Source organism: Garra rufa, chromosome 11, assembly GCF_049309525.1.
Source record: "Garra rufa chromosome 11, GarRuf1.0, whole genome shotgun sequence".
NCBI classification, from domain to species: domain Eukaryota; kingdom Metazoa; phylum Chordata; class Actinopteri; order Cypriniformes; family Cyprinidae; genus Garra; species Garra rufa.
The window spans coordinates 40,355,320-40,382,042 of record NC_133371.1 but is presented as its reverse complement, the minus strand read 5'-3'; the positions used below and the strand labels follow the sequence as shown (position 1 = coordinate 40,382,042).

At 31.4% G+C, this 26,723-nt stretch overlaps 1 protein-coding gene across 1 annotated transcript in view; it reads right to left on the bottom strand.

Annotated features, from left to right (window-relative positions):
* Positions 1–26,723, bottom strand: part of shank3a (SH3 and multiple ankyrin repeat domains 3a) — a 287,571-nt gene that overhangs the window by 153,557 nt on the left and 107,291 nt on the right. Inside the window, exons 4-7 of the mRNA XM_073851121.1 lie at positions 23,286–23,394; positions 19,410–19,561; positions 16,446–16,613; positions 7,188–7,304 (exon numbers count right to left, since the gene is read on the bottom strand). Of these exons, the coding sequence (XP_073707222.1) occupies positions 7,188–7,304; positions 16,446–16,613; positions 19,410–19,561; positions 23,286–23,394 (546 nt within the window). The remainder of the gene's footprint in view (positions 1–7,187; positions 7,305–16,445; positions 16,614–19,409; positions 19,562–23,285; positions 23,395–26,723) is intronic.

Genomic DNA, 26,723 nt, shown 5'->3' with positions numbered 1-26,723 from the left:
AAAAATGTCCAATGTTACTTTCATTGAAGCTTAATAAAAATGCTAATTTAAAAGAAAAATCTCAAAGGTTTTAGCATCCAGAGTCACTTCATTTATTCTTTTTATGAGCCATTTTCTTTTGGAGAACATCAACAAAAGGAGTTTTTGACAGTTTTAGCTAAATTCTCAGAATATGGTTTAGAAAACTGCTCCTTAAAATATAAACTGAAACACAAACTCACACAGACACACATTTATCTGTGCATGGAAACTTCAAAATTACTTATAAAAAAACTTATTTGAAAAATATTACTGTTTAATATACTTAAGTATTGTATAAACATGCTAGTTGACCATAAAATACAACTTTTGGACACTTTTCATTTGTTTTAAGAGTAATTTGTCCTTTTCAAAGGATGTCTCAAAGGTTTTTTTAACTAACTTTTAAAGGACAGTTTCTTGCAAATTTGCCAAAGTATGTGCTTGTATAGCTATCTGCAGTGCATACTAAGCAACTAAGTTCTACTGTTTATATTAAAAATATATTAGCCATAACACTAAAATACAACTTTTTGGACATTTAACCTCTTTATGAGCCAATTTTCTGTCTGCGAATGTCCACAAAGATTTTTGACATATTTAGTTTACTTCTGAGGACTTCTCTTGCTCTTAAAGTAGGCTAATAACTATGGGACATACAGCAGGCTATAAAAAAAAAAAAAACAAACAAACAAAAAAAACATCCTTAACCACAAGAAACAACTTTTCGACATTGCCTAAACATGATTGTCTCGACTTATGCACCAGTTTTCTTCTAAAAACACCAACAAAAGGAGTTTTTGACAGATTTAGCTAAATTCTCAGGACATGGTTTAGAAAATTGGTCCTTAAAATAGTAATTGAAACACAAACTCACACACATTTATCTGTGCATGGAGACTTCAAAATTACTTGTAAAAAACTAATTAAAAAAATATTACTATATAATATACTCAAGTATTGTATAAACATACTAGTTGACAATAAAATACAACTTTTGGACATTTTTCATTTCTTTTAAGAGTAATTTGTCCTTTTCAAAGGATGTCTCAAAGGTTTTTTTTAAAACACTAAACTAAACTAATTTTTGAGGACACTTTCTAGCAAAAATTGCCACAGTATGGCAAGAAACACACTAAATATATTAGCCATAACACTAAAAAAGCAACTTTCTGCACATTATTTAGTCCCTTTGTGAGCCAATTTTCTTGTGACAGGTTGTGACAGATTTAGTTTACTTCTGAGGACTTGTCTTGCCCTTAAACTAGGCTAATTCTATATATAACTATGGGACATGCAGCAGGTTATAAAAATAAACCATCCCTGACCATAAGATACAACTTTTGTCTAAGCATGGTTTTTTTCGACTTACTCATCATTTTTCTTACACCAACAAAAGGTGTTTTTGACAGATTTAGCTAACTTCTGAGGACGTCTTATAACATTTTTTGTTATTTTTTTGCCTAGAAATATGCCAGGACACTTCCAATTAAGTGATAAAAATCAATCACTTAATCAATATTTAATTATATTACTATATAATATGGTTAAATATTATTTAAACTTACCAGATTACCACATTAGACATCTTGACATTATTTTACATTATAAGATGAATTTGTCTTTTAGAGAACATCTCTAAAAGAAACTTTTTGGCAGTCTTCTGAGGACATTTCCCAGCAAATTTGTCTCTAAAGTACAGCACATACTCAATCACTCAGTAACAAAGTCGTCTGCTATATTTGTTGCGTGTGACTTTTCCTTGCTGTCTCAGCAGCTCTGTTTCTTGTTGCAGTGCGTCTGTCACATGGCTCTAACACATCTGTGCTGTCAGAGGGATGCGAGATGAGACGGCTGGTGTTGTGCATGTGAGTTTGTGTTTGAGGTGTGACGATTGAGACAAACATTTCTAGCCACACTTGAAGAAATGAATATCATTAGACAATATCATTAGACATCAATGGCTGAACTATGATCGAAGATCTTTCTTTAATATTCAGAGTACTATTTATTTTAGAAGTGGAGTTCATTGCTTGGTGTCCTCTTTTCTTCATATTTTAGTTGTTTAGATGTTATTGATCTGTTTGTAACTGACTTCATCCAGACTGCATGTTACATTAGTGCAGGTCAGCTGTAGTTTAATCTCATTATAATGAGCCGAATGAAGATAAACAGAAACCACTGCTGTAAAATTAGTACTCAGATACACACACAAAGAAACACACACTCACTAACAAAATGGAGAATTAACATAGACTTCAAACTACTGTAATTCTAATTAGCTAACTCTAACCAGGGTTTCTGCAGATATGAACAAGTGAAATTTAAGACTTTTTAAGACCTTTTTAACACCACCCTATATGAAATTTAAGACCTAATCCTGTAATGGAAATAGATATTATATTACATGCATACATGTAATATTTAATGTGTTTAATGTAAAAAGTAAACACAATTTCATGGCTGTCATAAATTAAATTTATTACTTCGATATACAGTGAACTTTTCATATCAGCAGATACTATTCCACACAAAATATCCCCATAAAAGTACCACTAGAAATATCTGATGTAAAAAAAAAATTCTGAAGCAATATTTTCATCAGTGCTCTTATAGCTTTTACATCTTAAATCTGCATATTTGATTTACCTTTACAAAGGCCTTTTTTTACTTTTGAAATGTATGCATCACCTTTGAAATTTATTTTATGAATTTATCAATAAATTCTAAATGGCTGTTAGCAGTGAGATTACATAATTTACACTGCAAAATTAAAAGTGAGATTAATGTTTTAAATACATTTATTGGTTTATAAATATATACATTACAAATGTTGGGTGTGGAGGCATACTTTTAAACACACTAAACTACCAGCAGGTGGCGGTAAGTCACTTCATGAGCGAGTTATTTCAACTGATTCAAGCAAAACGCTGAATCATAGCAAAACGTTGCTAGGAGAATGCTTCTGCTAATGTTGCATATTGTCTAATAAGTAAGTAACTACTTGACTAACTACTTTTTTATTGAGCTAAAATTAATGTAACATTTGTAATTGTGAGAATTTTCAGCAAAAAGCTCACTTGGTATATTACTGAACTATATCATGTTATAAATAAACTATACATTTGAAATTTTTACCTCAGTGTGTTTCTTTAGAGTGCTGTTACATTCATTTGTTTTAAAGTGTGTCACAAATAGACCAGAAATACACTATCCATTATCAATTTCTGTTTATGTTGAATGTATAAAAATATGAATCTTTCTTGCCTTTCGATGCTTCGCTAGTTGTTTTTGTCACTTCAGTTTTAATCAGGCGGTTTGTTCGGTCGGGCAAGTAAAAAAAAAAACATTTTAAAAGTATTTCGAAGGCTGGCGGTCAGCTAGCTCGACCTATATTTCTTATTATTATTGATAACATTATATACAGAAAAAGGTCGTTTGACCTGTATTCTGCTACTGCGATTCTGAAGACGCAGTAACTTCCACAGAGGGAGAAAAAAATCTAGTTGTTAGCAACTGGCCTTAGCCAAGCCCTATATTCAGTTTTTTCAAGCTAAGTATCGCTAAACTTGCACTTCCCCATGGCTAAAAAGTTAAATCCATTTTACTTCTGCGGTACAATCCGAGAGAGACTCGCGCCAATAACAGAAAGCTGATTGGCTATTGCATGCTGGTCTCATTTGTAGTTTAAATACAGCAAATTATATTTGGAATAGTGAAATAAAGAACTACAACACCACGGAAACAACAAAAAGATAATTTAAATGAGCATTAGAGGTAGCGTTACATGGACATCGGAAAAATAAGACCTGTGTAAAATTATTTAAGACCTAGAACATCGAATTTAAGACTTTTTAAGGCCTAAAATTTTGATTTTTAAATTTTAGACTTTTTAAGACCCCACGGAAACCCTGTCTAACTCCAACCAGAAAAGAAAGCTTTTTGTGTATTAGAAAATATTATTTTCTTATTTTTTATTATTAAGTTTCAAATGAAGTATATCCCATAATTGTACATTTTTAATTTAATGTTTATATTATACAGCGGTGGCCAAAATGATTAGAACACTAGAATTTTCACCAGCTAAAATTTTTAAAAAGTCAGTTATTGCTATCATTTGCTGTAGCGTTAGTTGGAAATATCAGTTTACATTTTCAAACATTCATTTTTCCAATAATTGTAATAACTCAATGAGATTTTTGTTTGCACAAGGAGTCTGACAACAGGCAGTGCTCCACACAGAGATCTGATCATCCGTCATCATCCAGTCTGTCTAGAATGACATGAAGAAACAGAACAAACTGAGACAGACTAAATCCAGAAGAACTGTGGCAACGTCTCCAAGATGCTTCACGAAACCTACCTGCAAAAAATGCTGTAAAATGAGGATGCTGTCCAAAATAATGTCATAGATTTTCTTTATCAGTTAACTTCTAATAACTAAATAAAATCAGCATTTGTTGTGACCATCCTTTGCGTTTAAAGCAGCTTTTGCCTTAGATGCACTTGCACATCGTTTTTTAGGTAGCTTTGCAGGTAGGTCTCATACAGAATCTTGGAGACATCGCCACAGTTCTTCTAGATTTAGTCTGTCTCAGTCTGTTCTGTTTCTTCATGTCATTCCAGACAGACTGGATGATGATGAGATCAGATCTCTGTGTGGAGCACTGGCTGTTGTCAGACTCCTTGTGGAAACAAAAATCTCAATGGATTACTACAATTAATAGCAAAATAATTGTTTGGAAATGTAAACTGATATTACCTACTCACACACTACAGCAAAAGATAAAAATAACTTACTTAAAACCATTTTTAGCTGGTGAAAATACTAGTGTTCCAATAATTTTGGCCATCACTGTAAAAAATATTCATCATAACACTAAGATACAACTTTTTGGATACTATTTAGTCTTTGTGAGCCAAGAATCGTCACAAAAGTGTTTGACAGATTTAGTTTACTTCTGAGGACTTCTCTCGCTTTTGAAGTAGGCTTATTCTATATAGCTATGGAACATACAGCAAGTTATAAAAATAAACTATCCCTGACCATAAGATACAACTTTTGGAAATGGTCTAAACATGGTTTTGTTGACTTATGCACCATTCTAAAACACAGACAAAAGGAGTTTTTGACAGATTTAGCTAACTTCTTAGATGACATCTTATAGCATTGTTTTCATTTTAATGAAAAATGTTTTCTTGAGCACCAAATCAGCATATTAGAATTATTTCTATAGGATCGTGTGTGAAGAATCGAAATTTAGCTTAGCCATAACAGGATTTTTTTTTTGCATATTTAAAAAAAATATTTTTGATAAAATAAATCATTTCTAAATATTATTTTGATGTCAAATATTCTTATCAAAAATACTATAAACTATTACTTATCGACTCAAATTGTGTATAGAGTACATATACAGTTGATGTGAATCTGCAAAATGTTAATCATATACAATTGCATGTTATTTTTTATCTAGTACTGACCTGAATAAGATATTTTACATACAAGATGTTTACATATAGTCCTCAAGAGAAAGTAACGTATACAAATGACCTCATTCAAATGATTCTTAATACTGTGTTGTTACCTAAATGTTTTTTTGTTTGTTTGTTTTTTGTGATAGTTGTTCATGAGACCCTTGTTTGTCCTAAACAGCCTGCTGTTCTTTTGAAAAAATCCTTCAGGTCCCACAAATTCTTTGGTTTTTCAGCATTTTTGTGTATTTGAAGTTGAAATTTTGAACTCTTTCCAACAAGGGCTATAATTTTGAGATACATCTTTTCACACTGAGGACAACTGAGGGACTCATATGCAACTATTACAGAAGGTTCACACACTCACCGATGCTTCTAAAAGAAGCACAATGCTTTAAGAGCCGGGGGTCTTAAGAGAGATTCTGGGAAACATGTAAGCATCTTCTGTAGCTTCTAAAGGGTAGTAATAAATAGTAATAAAACAAAAAAAAAATATGATATTTAGGCAAAATACGAAAAACGTCATCATCAACACATCTTCATTCTATTCAAAAGTTTTGACCCCCAGCTCTTAATGCATGGTTTTTCCTGCTGAAGCATCAGTGAGCGTTTGAACCTTCTGTAATAGTTGCATATGAGTCTCTCAGTTGTTCTTAGTGTGAAAAAACGGATCTCAAAATCATACAGTCATTGTTGGAAAAGGTTCAAATACACAAAAATGCTGGAAAACCAAAGAATTTGTGGGACCTAAAGAATTTTTCTGAAGAACAGCGAGCAGTTTAGCTATCCAGGACAAACAAGGGACTTATGAACAACTATCACTAAACAAAAAAAAAACACAGCTGTGGATCATTCAGGTAACAACACAAGTGTATGTAAACTTCTTATGAATTCAACTATTATTTTCTCTTGTGGACTATATGTAAACATCTACATGTGAAATATCTTATTCAGGTCAGTACTAAATAAAAAATAACATGCATTTTGTATGATCCCTCTTAGTTTGGTAAAATAATTAACATTTTGCAGATTCAATACTTTTGACCTCAACTGTATATAGTAAAACTGTGTATATTTATAGCATTGTATATCCTCAATAAATCCTCATAAAATCGCTAGAGTTCAGCCTTTTGGTGTAACCAATATATCAGCCAGTTTCTATATTAGAGCAGACAATTGAGATGTACTGTAAATGCAAGTTCACAGATGATTCAATCGCAATAGTGAGAGACACAGAGACAGCACATGTGAGTTCTGTGACTCCATGTGTTTTCAGTCGAGTCCTAAAGGACTGTCTTTGTGTTTGTGTGGGTGTGTGTTGTGGGAGCGTCCATTAATACTTAATAAGAGCAGAATTAAAATGCATGAGCCCGCCACACACACAAACACACAAACACACGCACACACACACCTGAGGATGAGATCACTCGTTGTGTTTCTGTGTGACTGCATGAACAACCCGTGACCTTGCTGCTTTGTACTCGCTCATTAACTCTGATACTTACAACATATTACACATCATACAAATTGCTAATGCCACATACTGTATGCAATATGCATACAAATGCCGTTGACAAATGATCGTTTTACCTGGTTGAAAAGAGTGCGGATATTTCAGGCGGTATGACAGAGTGTGTCCTTGTGTCATCTAGTTGCTAAGCGAATGCACACAGGAGTGAATGAGCATGTGTTACCTGGTTATAGAGAGCACACACGTGCAGGGCAGTGTTTCCAGAAGCGTTCTGAGCGCTCATGTCCGCTCCGTAGAACAGCAGGTGTTCCAGATGCTGCACATGTCCGTGACGACAAGCCTGATGAAACACAAACACACACACACACATAAAGTTTGCTTCGGTGTGGCTGTTTCCGTTTTGTGTCAATTTGCAGTCTGCACAGAAGTAAAACCATGTTAATGAGTAAAACAATAGGTGCTGCCTCTCTCTTTCGCGCGCACACACCTCGCTCTCACATCCTGATGTTCTCGCTTTATGAAATGAGGAAGAGCAGAACTGTTTGCCTTTGTTTGGTGTTATCAATGTCACTTTTCTTTCCAGCATAATTCAAAATGCGTCCTCTCTGCATACTAATGGAGTGTGGGATGTAGAAAAAATGCTTAAAAGCTGTCTGCCTGAGAAAGAGCGGAAAAAAGAGAGACAGAGCGAGCGGGGCAGGATTAGTGGCGGGGCATGTGTGGGACTCCCAGGGGCCCCCAGCTGTGAGATCCACAGAGTACCAGTCGTTCTCTAGCACAGGGGCCAATTAACATTCACTGTTACGTTTGCTCATCTTCGGCCGTGCAGTCGGGGAGAGGTCTTTGGCGTCTCCTGCGGTTTGAAAACATTTATACGGCTCTGGATGGTGACCCTCTGGATGTGGTGACCAGACGCCCTTATGGTTAATCCATTGCTGCTAACCAAGATCAGACACAAGAAATATGTAGCTGGATTTATCACTGGGCAGTGATATTGTGTTAATAATAATAATGATTATAATAAACTCAATTGAAAAACTCTGCTTTTATGATATTTTTACTGTAAGCAAAATAATACTAAAACATATTATTAGTGATAATAATATAGTACTGTTATTATTATTAATAATTATAATAATAAAGCTAATAATAACAACAATAATAATTTAAAAACGTTTACTTTTCCTAAGCATTTAATTGTTGTTGTTGATGGTTTTATGATATTATCACTGTTAGTAAAATAATAAAAAAATGTTTAATGTTTTATTAATAACAATAATAATAATAAACTACATTTAAAAACTCTAATTATTCCTAAGCATTTAATTGTTGTTGATGATGATGGTCTTATGATATTATCACTGTTAGTAAAATAATTTAAAAAATATATTATTATTATTTGTTATAATATTATGATATTACTGTTATTATTATTATTATTAATAATAATAATAATAATAAATTAAATTTAAAAACTCTTATTATTCTTTAGCATTTAATAATTGTTATTGATGATGATATTTTTACTGTTAGTAAAATAATACTAAAACATATTATTAGTGATAATATTATAGTACTGTTAATTATTATTATTAATAATAATACAAATAATATTAATAACAATAATAATTTTATATTAATTAGGTAATATAATAATAATAATTAGGTAATATTAATTACCTCTTATCTTATTACTGTTAAAAAGTAATATCACAATATTTTTTAATAATATTATGATATTACTGTTAATAATAACAGTAAGAATTATAATAAATAACAATAAACAACTCTATTGATGATGTCTTATGATATTATTACTGTTAGTAAGATAATTATTATTTGTGATAATATTATGATATTGCTGTTAATAATAACAATAATAAAATAAATTTAATAACATCAACATCAACAACATTAATAATAATAATAATAATAATAATAATAATAATAATAATAATAATAATAATAATAAACTCAATTTAAAAATTCCTTAAAAAGAAAAAGTATTAAAAAATATATTTTTTAAAAGTACTTTGTTGTTGATAATGGTGATGGTCTTATGCTATTATTACTGTTAGTAAAATAAAATAAAAATATTATTATTAATAATAATAATAATAATAATAATAATAATAATAATAATGATGATCGTAAACTCAATTTTTAAAAAAAACTGAAATATCTAGATTTTACAAATAAATTTTTTATAGATAATGTTGCCCTATGTTGAACCCAGTACTCTCAATGAAAAAAATGACACAGAAAAATAAATAAATAAATAAAATAAATAAAGCGACAAGGCAATTTCAGGCAAACTAAAACATTTGCCCAAAATATTTGTGAGAAATTATATGATTTATATATATATATATATATATATATATATATATATATATATATATATATAATTGTCTTATTTTAATTATATAGACATTAAATATACCCTAATTATCTTTTCATTGAGCTTGTCCCAATGCATTCTGGAATTACCTTCTATTGCTTTTTTTGCTGATTTAAAAGTTGGTTAAACGTTACCTAATTGGTTAAAAGTTACCTAAGGCAGCACACTTAAAATTCTGTCTACGTAGGTTTTGAACAGAGCTAATGTTAGCTTTAGTTCAATAGTTCCACAGTGTGTTTGAATAGTAGGCTTGCTAAAATTGTCAATGCATAATAAGAGCCGGAGAGAGACAGGAATGAATGTGTTCAAATTCACATTTAGCCATTCATTCAGTGATGTACTATAAAAAAACACACACACACTGACAGATGTGCCAGGATGACTTTCTCAACTAGAAAAATTACAGTGAAAAGCAGCCTCTTTGAGACACACACACTTGGCATTTGCTCGGGTTGCCATAGGTTCTCTTTAGAAATGACAAGTGTAGGTCAGACAGATGGATGAGAACATTAGAAGGAAGGAAGAGTGGTGGAAAAATAAATATTACGATAGGAAAAGTGCCCACCTTCTCAAAAACACACACAAATCAGCCCTGTCAACTACTGCTCTCCTTTCTGCCACACTAAGGGCAAGACTCCTGAGGGCAGCGCGTGTTTGTGAGGTGCAGGTATAACGTAGTTTAATAGCATGTCCGTCACATTTTTTGCGCTTGATCTAATTTTGGGAATGAGCCTCGGGTTAAACACTGTAAACTCACAATGGCAGCATCAGTACAGCTGTGTATATACACACACAGTACTATCTGACCCAGCAGCTCTGTCCAACCTTAGGGCATCTATGCCTCCATCTATCTATTTGTCCGTTTCCAGACGTGACGCTTTCAGCTGCGGCTGCAAAATGACTGTTTTTCATAAACTGAAAAGAGACCGCGAGCTCTCATCTTTCCTCTCAAAGCGCGGCAAAAAGAAACCGAGGAGATTTGCATATCCTGAAGGAAATACCGCCGCTTTGCAAAGCAGCAAAACAACATGTTTGTTGTAAAATAATACAGGAAAGAAAAAGAAAAGCCAGAGAAGACATGAGACAAGGGAGGAAGCGGATGCTCATCTGCTGGCAGTTGAATTTTAAATGCAGTTAAATTTAAATTTTTAAATAGGGCTGCTGTTAATGATTAATTGATAATTGGCTAATTTGAGGATTATTTAAAAGTCTAATAAACAACCTAATACTAATAATAGTAATTATTATCGTCAACATTAACAACAATATTATTATAAATTATATAGTACATAAAATAATAATAATAATAGTTATTATTATCATCAACATTAACAACAATATTAATGTTAATTATCTAATACATAAAATAATAATCATAGTTATTATTATTGTCAACAATAACACCAATATTAATGTTAATTATTTAGTACATAAAATAATAATAATAGTTATTATTGTAAACAATAACACCAATATTAAAATAAATTATATAGTACAAAAAAATAATAGTTATTATTATTGTCAACATTAACACCAATATTACAATAAATTATATAGTACGTAAAATAATAGTTATTATCAATGATTACTTGATAAATCACAAATTTAAGGATTATTTAAAAGTCTAATTAACTACCTAATAATAATAATTATTATAGCCAACATTAATAACATTATTAATATAAATTATATTGTACATAAAATAATAATAATAGTTATTTTCTTCAGCATTAACAACAATATTAATGTTAATTATTTAGTACATCAAACAATAATAGTTATTATTATCGTCAACATTAACACCTAAATATAAATCATATAGTACATAAAATAATAATAGTTATTATTAATGATTACTTGATAATTGACTAATTTAAGGATTATTTAAAAGTCTAATTAACTACCTAATAATAATAATTAATATTATAGCCTACATTAATAACATTATTATTATAAACTATATAGTACATAAAATAATAATAACAGTTATTATTATCATCCGCATTAACACCGATATTAAAATAAATTATATAGTACACAAAATAATAATAATAATAATAATAATAGTAATAGTTATTATTATCGTCAACAATAACACCTATATAAATATAAATCATAAAGTACGTAAAATAATAATAATAATAATAGTTATCATCAACATTAACAACAATATTAATGTTAATTATATAGTGCATAAAAAATATCAGTTATTACTATCGTCAATATTAACATCAACATTTATATAAATTGTATAGTAAATAATTATAATAATAATAACAATAGTTATTATTATCGTCAACATTATAACCAATATTAATATAAATTATAAAGTACATAACATAATAATAGTTATTACTACTGTCAACATCAACACGAATATTAAAATTAATTATATAGTACATAAAATAAAAAAATAGTAATAATTATCATTAACATTAACAACGATATTAATGTTAATTATATATAGTACATAAAAATATAAAATAATTATTATTACTATCGTCAGCATTAACACCAACATTAATATAAATTATATAGTAAATAAAATAATAATAATAATAATAGTTATTATTATCGTCAACATTATAATCAATATGAATATAAATGATAAAGTACATAAAATAATGTTAGTTATTATTGTTAATTATGTACCATATAATTAATATTAATTATATAATATACATAAATAATCATACTAATAATAATTGTTATTATTATCATCAACATTAACACCAATATTAATATAAATTATGTTGTACATAAAATAAAAATAGTTATTATTATTATCAACATTAACTTCAATATTAATATAAATTATATAGAACATAAAATAATAAATAATGATAATAATATGTTTGTTTATTAGGAGTAATTATATTAACTTCAGTAATATTAATATTAATTCATGTTTATACAATAATATGTGTAAAATATATATTAAATTACATACTAAAATTATTATTATTATTATTATTAATATTATTTAATATATAATTATTATTAGCATTAATATTAACACCTATATTGATATTTTATATAAACAAAGTTGGTATAAATAAAGCTATACGATATGTCACTTGCTAACTGGTGAACAAATCAGTCTTATTGACTTGCCAAAGACAATTTTAACTTAACTAAATTTGACACTTGGCGAGTATTACTTTTAGATCCTGTGTGGAGGTTGAAACACAAGTATGGATACTTTTCGTCTCTCTCTCTGATATTATCTTACTCTCTCTCTCTCACCCTTTTCAAGCTTCTGAAAAGGTCAGATGTCACGAATGCAAATGTCATGCGCCAGGGGCTGCTAACTGAGAGAAATAGTTTAGAAGTGAGTGTGTGTGTGTCTGGTCAGCCTCCAGAACATGGATAGAGATGGAGAAACAGCCCCTGCAAGACAATCTCCTACTATATTACCCCACAGTAGTCCACAGGGTCAGCCCATTGGAAGTCAATTGTGACCTGACTGTGTGAGTTTGTGCTTATTCTATTTTGCTGTAGCATTTTTAGCCTGACGTCCACTTCTAATGTTTGTCAACATTTCTTGCACCAAAAACAACAGTCATTTAGTTTTCATTTTCTACTCTCTCCTTGACCCCCGAGAAGACACAGACAGCATTTAAAGGGATAGTTCACTCGAAAATGAATACTGTGTCATTAATTACTCACCCTCATGACCAGGGCCTAAAAATGAACACGCGCCAAATGCGAGTAAAAATCGGCGTTGTTGAGTATATGTAACAGTGTCAATCGCCAGTTGGCGAGTAAAACTTTTACGCAATATAACGATGTAATGTAGTGAGAACAACAGCCAGTTTTTAAAGAGATTCACTGTTTCTGACATAAGTGAATAAAATAATGTTTTCCGAAGACAAGATCATTGTGATTAGCTGTTCTGTACGGTGGCCGAGAGAGGCCAACGTACTTCTGTCATAAGTGACAAGAGCAAATCAAATAATAGGACACAAATGGGCTGATAAGGTCAGAGCAGTGGAATGGCCAGCTTGTCCCTAGACACGCTTCTAATAACTTTTACCTGAGAAGACACTGCTGCTTCATTTCGGAAGATTAACGTTTCCTTTTTTTGTTTGAGAATTGAGAATGTGGCGACACATAACAGGAGTTAAGCCGCCTAAATGGTGCAGTGAAGTATAGCAAAAAATGCTTTTCTTACTTAGATTTTTTGTTTCCAGCCAAAATATCCAAAAATTCTTAAATCAAGAAGAATTAACTATATGTTAATTTCAGAAAAAAACAAGTCAAAATTAAGTGAGTTTTTGCTTAGCACAAGCGAAATAATCTGCCAATATGGTAAGCAAAAAAGAATCTTAAAAAAATCCTTCTTGATTTAAGAATTTTTTTATATTTTGGCTGGAAACACACACAATTATGTCAAAATGGCCGGTTTTGGTGAGTTACCTTGCAAATGTAGTCTTAAATGAGTTAAAAAGTCTTAAATGACTGTAAAGAGTTTGGAGAGCATCGGATATGTGTTAGATCCGCGTCACGTGCATCAGGTTTTAAAGAGACCGCGCTGCTTTAACCTGCTAAAGTCTGTCATTGGTGTAAATCAAAGAACAAAAGAAAAAGAGAAATCATCACTCGACTCCTCTTGTCACTGATTAACTTTTGTAGCTTGAATAAAGATTAATCTGTATAGTTTATGCATATACAATTTATAGTTCATGTGAAGATTGTTTTTAAAAAACTTAAATTAAAAGTTGTTATATATTTGTGACCCTGGACCACAAAACCAGTCTTAAGCAGCACGGGTGTATATTTGTAGCAATAGCCAAAAATACATCGTATGGGTCAAAATGATCAATTTTTCTTTTATGCCAAAAATCATTAGCATATTAAGTAAAGATCATGTTCCATGAAGATATTTTGTAAATTTTCTACCATAAATATATAAAAACTTGATTTTTGATTAGTAATATACACTGCTAAGAACTTTATTTGGACAACTTTTAAGGCGATTTTCTCAATATTTAGATTTTTTTTGCACCCTCAGATTCCAGGTTTTCAAATAGTTGTATCTCAGACAAACATTGTCCTATTTTAACAAACAATATATCAATGGAAAGATTATTTACTCAGCTTTCAGATGACGTAAGAATCTCAATTTCGACAAATTTACACTTATGACTGGTTTTGTGGTCCAGGGTCACATTTCAGAACCTATTAAATGTTAAAAGTAATGGCTTTTAATTACACTGTAATGTTGAATGGCTATAATTAATAGTTAAAATTGTGGGAAAATGCATTTAATAGAGACACCAGTGGCAGTATTGGTATCAATACTTCATTAATAATAGGCTACTTAGTAAAAAGATGCCATTAAGCACATTTTTAAAATATACTATCTTTATGTTGTTTCTACATTAATTTGGAGGTTCAGTGTGAAATTATGACAATATAAATATTCATGATTAATTACAGAAAAACATGATTAATTATTTTTATTATTTTTAATCGATTGATAGACAGCACTAAGGTTAACCTTTTATCGATTTTAGATTTCAATTTAAACATCTAGTTTTATCCCTTTGGCCCCTTTCAAATTTTCAGTTCTATAATCCGGCCCTCAAATGAAGCTAATTGAATAGCCCTGCTGTAATCCATTAACATGGGTGCAAAATAGGCCTAACATGATAGCCTGCTCCATTTGCCGAAAACATGCAAAAGACAAGAATCTTTTCTGAAACGTTTTTTAGGGACAAAAAAAAAAATCTGTAAAATCAATAAATCTACTTGTTTTTTTCTTGTAAGTAAAATAAAGGATAAATTAAAAACATTGTAAATAACTTTAGTCATTGTAGTAGTAATAACTGCCTGTTTTTGCAAAAAGAGTTTCACAGGTGACATGTGCGGCAAAAAGGTTAGGAGGTTACAAGCGCACATTTGAACTGCAGCATAGCCTATTGATCTATCCGGACATTACCTGGCATATATTTGCTGCACGTCTGATAAAATGTCAATATCTGGGAGTAAGAGAAGAGCAGACATGATAAATTTGACGGCATAAAAAAAGAACTGAATTCGGTCTGGTTTTCTGAGCGCAGACACTGAAACAGCACCTCTCAGCGCACAAGTAGAAATATAGACAAAATGATGTCGAATTGTTCGTTTTGACAAGGATTCAGTGCAGCTTTAAGTCGACTACACCTAATACGGTATGCTGGACTAAGGTGCTCACTGTTGTGTATATAGGCCTTTTTCCTGAGTAAACGATGAGCGCCGCCATTACGAATTCTAACGTCAGATTGAATGCTTTTCTGTTCCAGTCTCAATAGGAACCATTCAAATAGCGTCCATCTGTTTTTAATGTAGCTAACGTCCGCAGCTTCATGTCATCTACACACTCATGGTGTTTGCAACATTGCAAAGTGATGGCGCTATGGAGCTATGTGCTATTTGAAAACATTTTAATCGGTTTAACATTAGATCATTAGCTCGGAATATACGCTAATTTGACTAGAAACAATGGAGACCGGAAATGCAAAGCATTCTTTCAGTTAAGAGTCTGACTTACTTCCGTGTTCAAGAAAAACGTCTATATGATTTGATTTTTACCACCTGCAAACTCACAAATAGCTCATAAAAGGCATATTACCTCCTCGTTGCTCCACATTTTCCCTTCGTGAAATCATGTCGCACAGTGTCACATCTTTGTCATTACTTCCTGTTTCTGGTTTGTTTTGAAGTATTTGGTCTTTGTCGCATTCATATCTCAGTTAAACCGCACCAGAGTTCGTTTGAAAGCAGACCGAAACCTTTTTAGCAGTCTCGGTCTGCTTGTTTGGTGCACACCAGGGTTCAGATGGCAGCGTTCACACTTACTCAAATGAACCGCACTAACAGAGCAATCACACTAGAGTTTGTTTTAATCGAACCATGACAAGTGAGAACACACCCTCAGTTGCACTGCTGTCTATGCAGGGTACGAAAGCTCTCGGGTTTCATCAAAATATCTTAATTTGTATACTGAAGATGAACGAAGGTCGAGTTCATTTTTGGGTGAACTATCTCTTTAAGATTTGAAAGAAGCTTTGAAGAAGTTAAAAACAAGAGCGTTACCTGATGAATCTCCTGCCAGCCGTTCTCGTCCATGCAGCCCACCTGAGCATGATCATGCAGCAGGAGCTCGCAGCAGTACGGGTCACCCCCCACCATAGAGCTGTGATACAGAGGAGTCAGGCCACGACTGTCCTTGTAATCCGGAGAGGCGCCCAGATCCAGCAGCGTCTGCACACACAATGTTCACATCTCTCAATTATGCCAAACAAATAGCCTGCCTCTTTTGTCCAAAACCCTGCTGATGCTGAGGAAAGTGACCACACAAAACTGACAGGCAGAGAGTGTTTCAAAGTCCAGTCAGATTCTTTTTTGCTTTTTACAGAGCCTCAGGCTGTCACCGAGACTATCTGTCAAGCATTAGGACATTCTGCATGCTATTCCATAAAAAATTGCATATGGCATATCTTTACGTGTTTTGCTTAAGGGCATGGTGGTTAAAGTTCAAGGATCGCCCGTTGTGGGGATTGAACCCACAACCTTACCAGTCGAGTAAGACTATCTGCATCAAGTCTGGCGCACTTTGCAGCTTATCCTTGCAGATTTTCTGTTAGCTCCTACCAGTTCTGTAATGCAATATACATTAGGCGATCAGTGAATGGACTGTGGGTGTGCTATCTCACAGCCAAGCCGATTTATTAGCCGTGACAAGTCATTCAAGACTCATTTTATATTATATAGTTCATATTCAAAGGATGTAATGAATAAAAGGAGCAATGTGGAAAAGGGTGAAGTTTGGCATTAAGCTAAACAGCATCTGCGCGTCAGACATAAATATGGAGAAAAGACAGTCCTGGAGGAAAATAATGATGGTTGACAAATTGACCTAAACAGTTGGGATATGGGAGACTGGGGCTATTTGTCACAAGTTTTACTTTCCTGAATATATCTCTCACACACACACACACACACACACACATACACACATTATATATATATATCTATATAAATGTACTGTATCTATATATTATATATTCATGCAGTGTTATTTTATGTGTATATGGGTCAAAGACATTAAGACACATCAAAAGAAATTTACAAAAGTGATTTTATGTCCATAGAAAGCACATTAAATGTAAGTAACGTGTCTATTTTTAAGATTTCAAATAAGTTTCTGGAGAATAAAATGTCATTCAATGTAACACAATACTTATGTAAAAATTCAAACAACATGCTTATTCTGACTTGTAAATATTGAAATATATAAAAGATTGAGGAAGCATATTACATTTTATTGTGTTTTAAATGAGTAAAACATTCATACTGGCAAATGGACAAAACCTAGGATAGTGGCAAATTTTAAAAATGTAGAAATTACAACTAATTAGTATTTGGGGGGGAAGCAATTAGTCTTTTTATATGTCATAAATTGATTTTTGTTTTAAATATGCCTGGCAAGATTGTAACATTGTATGACATTTAATATGTGTCTTCTGTAAATTAGGGGAAAAAATGTATGAGATTTATTTTTTGCTCAGAAAAACAAAAATGATTAAATTAAACAGAAAATGTTTTAATATTTTTTTATACACACACACACACACACACACACACACACACACACACACACACACACACACTATAAGTCAAAAGTTTTTGGACAGTAAGATTTTGCTTTTTAAATCAGTCTCTTCTGCTCACTAAGCCTGCATTTATTTAATCAAAAGTACAGTACAATTGAAATATTTTTACTATTTAAAATAATTGTTTTCTATTTAAATATATTTTATAATGTAATTTATTCCTGTGACTTCAAAGCAGATTTTTTTCAGTTAAAAAACATTATAAAAAACATTTTTTTATTATTATTATTATTAATATGTTGAAAACAGCCGAGTAGAATTATTTTAGGTTTCTTTGATAAATGGAAAATTCAGAAGAATAGCATTTATCTGAAATAGAAATCTTTTGTAACATTTTAAATGTCTTTAAATGGCGTACCTTTTGATCAATTTAAAGAATCCTTGTTAAATAAATCATACTGACAAGTTTTTGAATAGGTTATAGGGTATAGTGTATAATGTTACAAAAGCTTTTTATTTTAGATAAACAATCTCATTAACAATTTCAATTTACTTAACTGTTTTAAATATTGATAATAATAATAATAATAATAATAATAATAAAAAATGTTTTTTTTAGACATTTACATTTATTAATTTAGCAGACGCTTTTATCCAAAGCGACTTACAATTGGCAGCGACTTACAATTTAGCAGCAGAATGATTTCTGAAGAATGGAGTAATGATGCTGAAAATGTAGCTTTGATCACATGAATAAATTACATTTTAACATATATTCAAATAGAAAGCAGTTATTTCAAATAGTGAAAATATTTCACAATATTACTTTTGCTGTATTTTGGATCAAATAAATGCAGGCTCGGTGAGCAGAAGAGACCTTTAAATAAAATGTAAAAATCCTACTGTCCAAAAACTTTTGCCTGCTAGTATAAATAGTTTTTTTACTTGAATTGGCCAACAAATATTGTTAATAATAAATTGCACTGAATTTATAACTTGTAAAATGGGATAAAAAAAATAGGAGTTTGAATGAGGTTTTTCGAAAACACCATATAAACCAAAATATAAACATGATTTATTTGAAAGGTTGCAGTTACTGAGTAACAAACTACCCTGGTAGCCTCTCTCCATCCTTAGTGTTGTGATCAATATGCCATTGACATTGAAATATAAAAACAACACTGATATGCCTCTTTCAGCTGAACTCCAGATGACACATGGGTTGTGTACGAGTCCTGCGCTCCAGCAAAAGATCTGCTCTGATCATTATAAAACACAGCAAGCTTTTATACAGCCCGGTGTCAATGAACGCTTTTCATCTTTGTGCCACTCTATGACTCATGTCTGGACAGACACACGCACCTCTGATGTCTCTTTCAAGTATGTATGAAAACCCCATGTTCCCTCCCATTGTCGGAAGGACGAGCATGTGTGCGTTACTCACAATAAGTGCCGTGTGGTTCTTGGTGCGGACTGCTTTGTGAAGAGCAGTTACGCCATCTCTGGTCCTGAAATCCAGGTGAGCTCCTCCATTCTTCAGAACCTTTATGACTTCTGCACAACCTTCCAACTGCGACGCCATCGTCAATGGACATTCTGCGCACAAAGAAACAACTGTTGACATTTTTGGTGCATTTCGGATCTGTTTTATAGGAATGCTTTAAAGGAGTAGTTCACTTTCAGAACAAAAATGTACAGATAATGTACTCACCCCCTTGTCATCCAAGATCTTCATGTCTTTTTTTTCTTCAGTCGTAAAGAAATTATATTTTTTGATGAAAACATTTCAGGATTTCTCTCCATATAATGGACTTCTATGGTGAGTTTGAACTTCTAAAACGCAGCTTTAAAGGGCTCTAAATGATCGCAGCCGAGGAAAGAAGGGTCTTACCTAGCAAACGATCACTTATTTTCCAAAAAAAGTACAATTTGTATACTTTTTAAGCTCTGTGTGTACTCTGTGTATTCCAGTTCATGACAGTTAAGCTATGTCGAAAAACTCCAACTTTAAAACTGTCCTGCATCACTGTTTTACCTTTTTTTTGAAAAGGGTGTTTGATCTTCATTACACAAAACACTGGGTCGGTACTTCTGCAGCGAAGTAGGGCAATTTTGAAGTTGGAGGAGAAAATGAGATGGAGGTTTTTCGACATACCCTAACTGTCATGAACTGGAATACACAGAGTTCACGCAGAGCTAGGCAAGACGAGCGTTTGAGGTTAAAAAGTATTTAAATTGCACATGTTTTCAGAAAATAACCGATGGTTTCACTAGATAAGACCCTTCTTCCTCGGCTGGGATCATTTAGACCCTTTGAAGCTGCATTTAAATTGCATTTTGGAAGTTCAAACTCGGGGGCACCATAGAAGTCCATTATATGGAGAGAAATCCTGAAATGTTTTCCTCAAAAAACGCAATTTCTTTACGAGTGAATAAAAAAACGTTAACATCTTGAATGACAAGGAGGTGAGTACGTTATCTGTAAATTTTTAAACTACTCCTTTAACAAAAACAGGTTTTGAACTTGGAACACAATAGGAGACGCTTTTCTGTTCCACGAAAGAAATAAAGTCACAGCTTTGAAACAATGAGACATATTTGGGTGAACTGTCTTTTTAAATGTATCGTGTTTTGATTACATCTTTCTCGTTCTTTCTTTCAGAGGTCAAGGACACATGGATTGTGATCAGATTGTTTAGCTTCTGTCTCCAGACAGCTTAACACCGACTGTGAGATGCTGCACAACCTGGAGGTCGCGGCTGCTCTATCTGTAACAATTACATGTGTGTATACAAACACAAACTCTTCAATTCCTGTCCGTCACCGTGGCCAGAGGTCAGTTCTAACCAGTTCCAAACAAACGCATGAATAAATCTGAATATGTATGAGGGAATTTGCATAGAAGGTGATCTTATCTTCCCAGCATGCATTGGAGAGGTCAGACGTGATTGCACTATAGTCATTCAAGCAGAACAATCTGTCTCTTTCTTTCACTATAATTGAAATCTGAAATGAGATTTAAGTTCTCAGTGTTTAAGTACTGAATGAGACCAAAAAGATTGCCAGGTGACATTTGGTGCTCAAATTTCTGTCAAAGTTAGTGACTGAAAATGATTCCTGAATGAATTTAAATTGGGAATCTGAAACTATTTTTTATTTACACTACCAGTCAAAAGTCTCTTCTGCTTACCAAGCCTGTATTTATTTAATCCAAAGTACAGCAAAAACAGTAAAATTGTAAAATATTTTTACTATTTAAATAAATGGTTTTCTATTTGAATATATTAAAAAAAAATTAAGTTATTTCTGTGATCAAAGCTAAATTTTCAGCACCATCACTCCAGTCTTCAGTGTCACATGATGCTTCAGAAATCATTCTAATATGCTGATTTGCTGATCAGCATTTAAAATTTAAAAGCTTGAAGTCAGTGTAATTTTTATTTTTATTTAATGCCTCTATTGATCCTTCAGAAATCATTCTTAAATGCTGACTTGCTGTTCAAGAAACATTTATTATTATTATTATTATTATTATTATTATTATTAATATTTAAAAGAATGGAGTACATTTTTCAGGATTCTTTCATGAATAGAAAGTTCCAAAGATCAGGATCTGATATAAAATTAAAATAAAATAAAATAACTTAAATGGTGAAGTATGTTAATTCACTTTTGGTCACAACTGAAATAATAATAAAATAAAAAAAAAAAATACAAAGTATGTTAATTTAATTTTGGACAACTGAAATAAAATAAAATAAAATTAAAACTAAAATGAAAATTAAGTAAATGTGTATACTGTACCCTGTAAAATTTTTGAATCAGTTGTTATTTTTATTTTCAATTTTTATGTTTGTTTTTATTAGAGTTTTTAAGTTTTTATTTTATTTTGTTTTGTTACAGGAAGAATATTGATTAAAGTAAGTAAATTTGTACACTGTACATATTTTAAATCTTTTTTTTATTTATTTAAATAATTTAGTTTTTAGTTTTATGTTAATTTAATTTTGGACAACTGAAATAAAATAAAATAAAATAAAAACTAAAATGAAAATTAAGTAAATGTGTATACTGTACCCTGTAAAATTTTTGAATCAGTTGTTATTTTTATTTTCAATTTTTATTTTTGTTTTTATTAGAGTTTTTAAGTTTTTATTCTATTTTATTTTGTTACAGGAAGAATATTGATTAAAGTAAGTAAATTTGTACACTGTACATATTTTAAATCTTTTTTTTATTTTAATTTAAATAATTTAGTTTTTAGTTTTATGTTAATTTAATTTTGGACAACTGAAATAAAATAAAATAAAATAAAATAAAATAAAATAAAATAAAATAATTGACAAAGTATGTTAATTCACTTTTGGTCACATCTAAAAAAAACAATAAATAAATAACTTATATACATATAAAAATAAAAAGCTTTTGTAACATTTTACACTATACCATTCAAAAGCTTGGAGTGAGTATACTTTTTTGTGAAATTAATACAAATCAATACATTTATTTAGCAAGGATGCTTTCGATTGATCAAAAGTGATGATAAAGACATGTATAATGTTACAAAAGATTTCTATTTCAAATAAATGCTTTTCTTCTGAACTTTCTTTTCATCAAATAAAGTAGAAAAAATTCTACTCGGCTGTTTTAGTTTAACTTTTAATTCTAAATGTTTTTGAGCATCAAATCAGAATATGAAGGATCATATGACACTGAAGAGTTATGCTACTAAAAACTCAGCTTTGAAATCACAGGTAGAAATTACATTTTAAAATATATTCAAATAGAAAACAGCTATTTTAAATAGTAAAAATATTTCAGATTTTTTTAGTTTTTTGCTGTACTTCGATCCAAAAAATGCAGGCTTGGTGAGCAGAAGAGACTTCTTTAAAAACATTAAAAATCTTACTGTCCAAAAACTTTTCACTGGTTTTATTTTAAATGCCTGCCATGATGGTAAAGGAAGCAGTGTTGATGTAAAAAAAAATTCTAAAACAGCAAATCATAATTATAAAATTAATTGAAACCAATCTTTTTAACAGTTAAAAAGGACCACAACGACCATCAAACTGAACAACCACACAAATTCGGTTCAAATGGATATCCACTGTTACCGTACAGTATGCATGAGTGCTTCAGTTCAAATTCAGCTGCTGTTGACTGACCCAGAGCCAAGAGATAAACGCTGAGAGATCGGGTCATGGCACCAATTTAACAGTACTGAGCAAAGTCAACATGTACGCTCAGATGCTCACACACACAGAATTGGGTATTTGGAAGGTGTTAGTGAATTTTTTGTGGAAAAGGTGGTGTCGCTTACCTCCGGTCTCTGGGTCGTGGTAGTTTGGGTCGAGCCCTTTCTCCAGAAACTTTGATACCTTCTCAACGTTCCTTTGCTGAACATATTCCATAAACTTCTTCAAGTTAGCCTGAGGGAATGAGGGGGGGAAAAACGAGAGAAAGAGAGAGGGAGAGAGATGTGAGGCAAGTTGAATAATGCAAAAGAAGGATAAAAGCAAAAACAGGCAAGTTTTCCCAAGCGGAAGAAACAGAGATGGAATAAAGCTCCACAGTATGCCACAGAAAGGACTTAATTTCAGCTTTTCGGAGATACACAGACGAAAGCCGTAATAAATACATTAGAAAATCTGTTGATGCTGCAATCTTGATCCACAATTCATCGTTTAATATTATATAACGTATTATTTCAAAATGCACTGAACAACATCTTCACAAGACGGAGACTACTTTGAAAAGAAAATCAAATGGTATACAGCTGGTTTCACCCTAAAAACATAATGCTCTTCACTTCATTTGTCATGTAAGAATGAAAAAATGTGTGTATATATACACACACATGTATATATGTTGGGGTGCAAACAACACTGAACTCCATTGACGTTTACTGGACTGTCGTAAATGTGGTTGCGAGTTACTGCCGAAATACAAAAAACAAAAAGTCACGTGACAGGAAGCAGTTTTTTCACGTGACTGGCTGATAACTCTGTCAATACAACAATACCTGCCGACAATGTTCACATCCGTTCCACAAATCAGGACTGAATGGCTCATAATAGTGGAAATAGATAGACTAAACAGGATAAACAAATCAGACAAATTTCTACTTCTATAATATTTATGCAATGTAACGCTTAAAAACGTATCATTATAAAACGGTTACGATTTCAACGTGGCTTTAATAAATAGTATGTTAAATTAAAATGTTAATTTAAAGTATGTTGATTCACTTTTGGTCACACCTGAAATAAAATAAAAATGAAATAAAATAAAATAAACTTAAATGGCAAAGTATGTTAATTCACTTTTGGTTACAACTGAAATCAAATAAAATAACTTAAATGACAAAGCATGTTAATTTACTTTTGGTCACAACTGAAAAAAATGAATAAAATAAAACAAGTTAAATTAAATTAAATTAAATAATGACAAAGTGTGTTAATTCACTTTTGGTCACCACTAAAATAAAATAAAATAAAAATACATTTTTAAAAATTAAATGACAAAGTATGTTAATTTACTTTTGGTCACAACTGAAAAAAATAAATAAAATAAAATAAATTAAATTAAATTAAATTAAATAATGAGAAAGTGTGTTAATTCACTTTTGGTCACCACTAAAATAAAATAAAAATTCATTTAAAAAAATTTAATGACGAAGTATGTTAATTTACTTTTGGTCACAACTGAAATAAAATAAAATAAAAATACATTTTAAAAATTAAATGATGAATTATGTTAATTTACTTTTGGTCACAACTGAAATAAAAAATAAAATAAAATAAAATAAGTTAAATTAAATTAAATAATGACAAAGTGTGTAATTCACTTTTGGTCATCACTAAAATAAAATAAAATAAAAATACATTTTAAAAAATTAAATGATGAAGTATGTTAACTTACTTTTGGTCACAACTGAAATAAAAAATAAAATAAAATAAAATAAAATAAATGACGAAGTATGTTAATTCACTTTTAGTCACATCTAAAATAAAATAAAAAAATAATTGAAATAAAGAACTAAAATAATAATTTCTTTATAATTATTTCTGAGATTTACTAGCAATTTCTGAGGTTTCACTATCATTTTTTGTGTATTGATAATAATAGTAAATAACAGTTATTAGTAACAACAAAAACACTGGATTACTACAGTAATACAATGTAACAAATAAAATGTATTGACTTTATTTACTGATAATAGTAAGCTAATTTAAACAAACAAAAAATATTATAGCATAAATGATTGGTTTTGTATTCATAATGTAATGTAAATGATTTTCCATTATAAAACATGTAAATATTAAAGTCAGCTGAAACTTATTTTTCTTAAACTAAAAAATGCAAAGACAAAGACTTTGCCTCTTCCTTTCAGACGTCCAGCATTCACCATTGAGCGCAACATATAATATGACATTAGTGTAGCTCTATCTTCTCATCTCTGGTCTTGCAGCCTGTTACATAAAACCCTCAGAAGATCGAGACTGGCCAAACACACACACACACACACACACACACACACACACACACACACACACACACACACACTCTCACACGTGCACACACACACACACACACACACACACACACACACACACACACACACACACGCTCCCTCACACCTGTCCCCTGCCAAAATCAAGTAAAAGGCGTGGGTTTCATACCATGTGTGGCGTTAGCTGATCTCCTGCGTCTTCATCTACTCTGATATGCTTCAAGTCATCACACCGCCCTGATTCCACCCCAGCACACTACCATCTGAACATCTCCGTCTCTCTCACACACACACACACACACTCACACATGCTCTCTGCAGCTCCGCCTTTCCATGCGGTGAATATTAGAAACTCACTCTCTCTGTCCTCTCTCGCTCTCGGCCACTCAGGCTGTTGTTATGGAGATGGGATACAAAAGAATTGTTGGCAAAGCGAGAGAGGCAGAGAGAGATAGAGAGAGATTAGTTGTGTGCTTGTGTGCGAGTCGAGCGTAAAACCTCTAGTGGTTATTTGATGCGCGTAATCTCATTGGACGGTGGAAAACCAAACAGTTTTCTGCTATGAGAAGAACAAATCATAATATAATATTACAGCTCTCGGTTTCTCTCTCTCTGTCTTTCTTTTTTTTTCTCCTCACATACTGAATAATATTTCCACAGATTTTCAGCTAGGGTACAAATACTGCCTCGCTTGCGCTAAAACCTGACTCAATTACGTTAGCTGGATGGCTCATATCCTAACCGTGATTGAACAATATTATGAATAATAAAAGTTACAAGTCTGTCAATCCAAGGTTGTTTCTTATTTTCACATCCACAGTCATTTAAAAGTTTGAAGCCAGTGATATGTTTTTTTGGAAAAAAAAAAACAAGGAAGCATTGAATTGATCAAAAGTGACAGTAAAGACATTTATAATGTTGCAAAAGATCTTTATTTTAAATAAATGCTGTTCTTCTGAACTTTCAATTCATAGATTGCTGAAAAAAGTTACTGCTGTCTTCACAATGGTTTTTACGCGTTGATAATAAAGTGTTTCTTGAGCAGCAAATCAGCATATTACAATGATTTCTGAAGAATCATGTGACACTGAAGACTGGAGTAATGATGCTGAAAATTCAGCTTTGCATCACAGGAATAAATTCCATTTTAAAATAGAGTAAAATAGAAAACAGTTATTTTAAATTGTAATAATATTTCTCAATATTCTGCACTCTAGTATAATATTTATAGTGCCTGAGTAATGT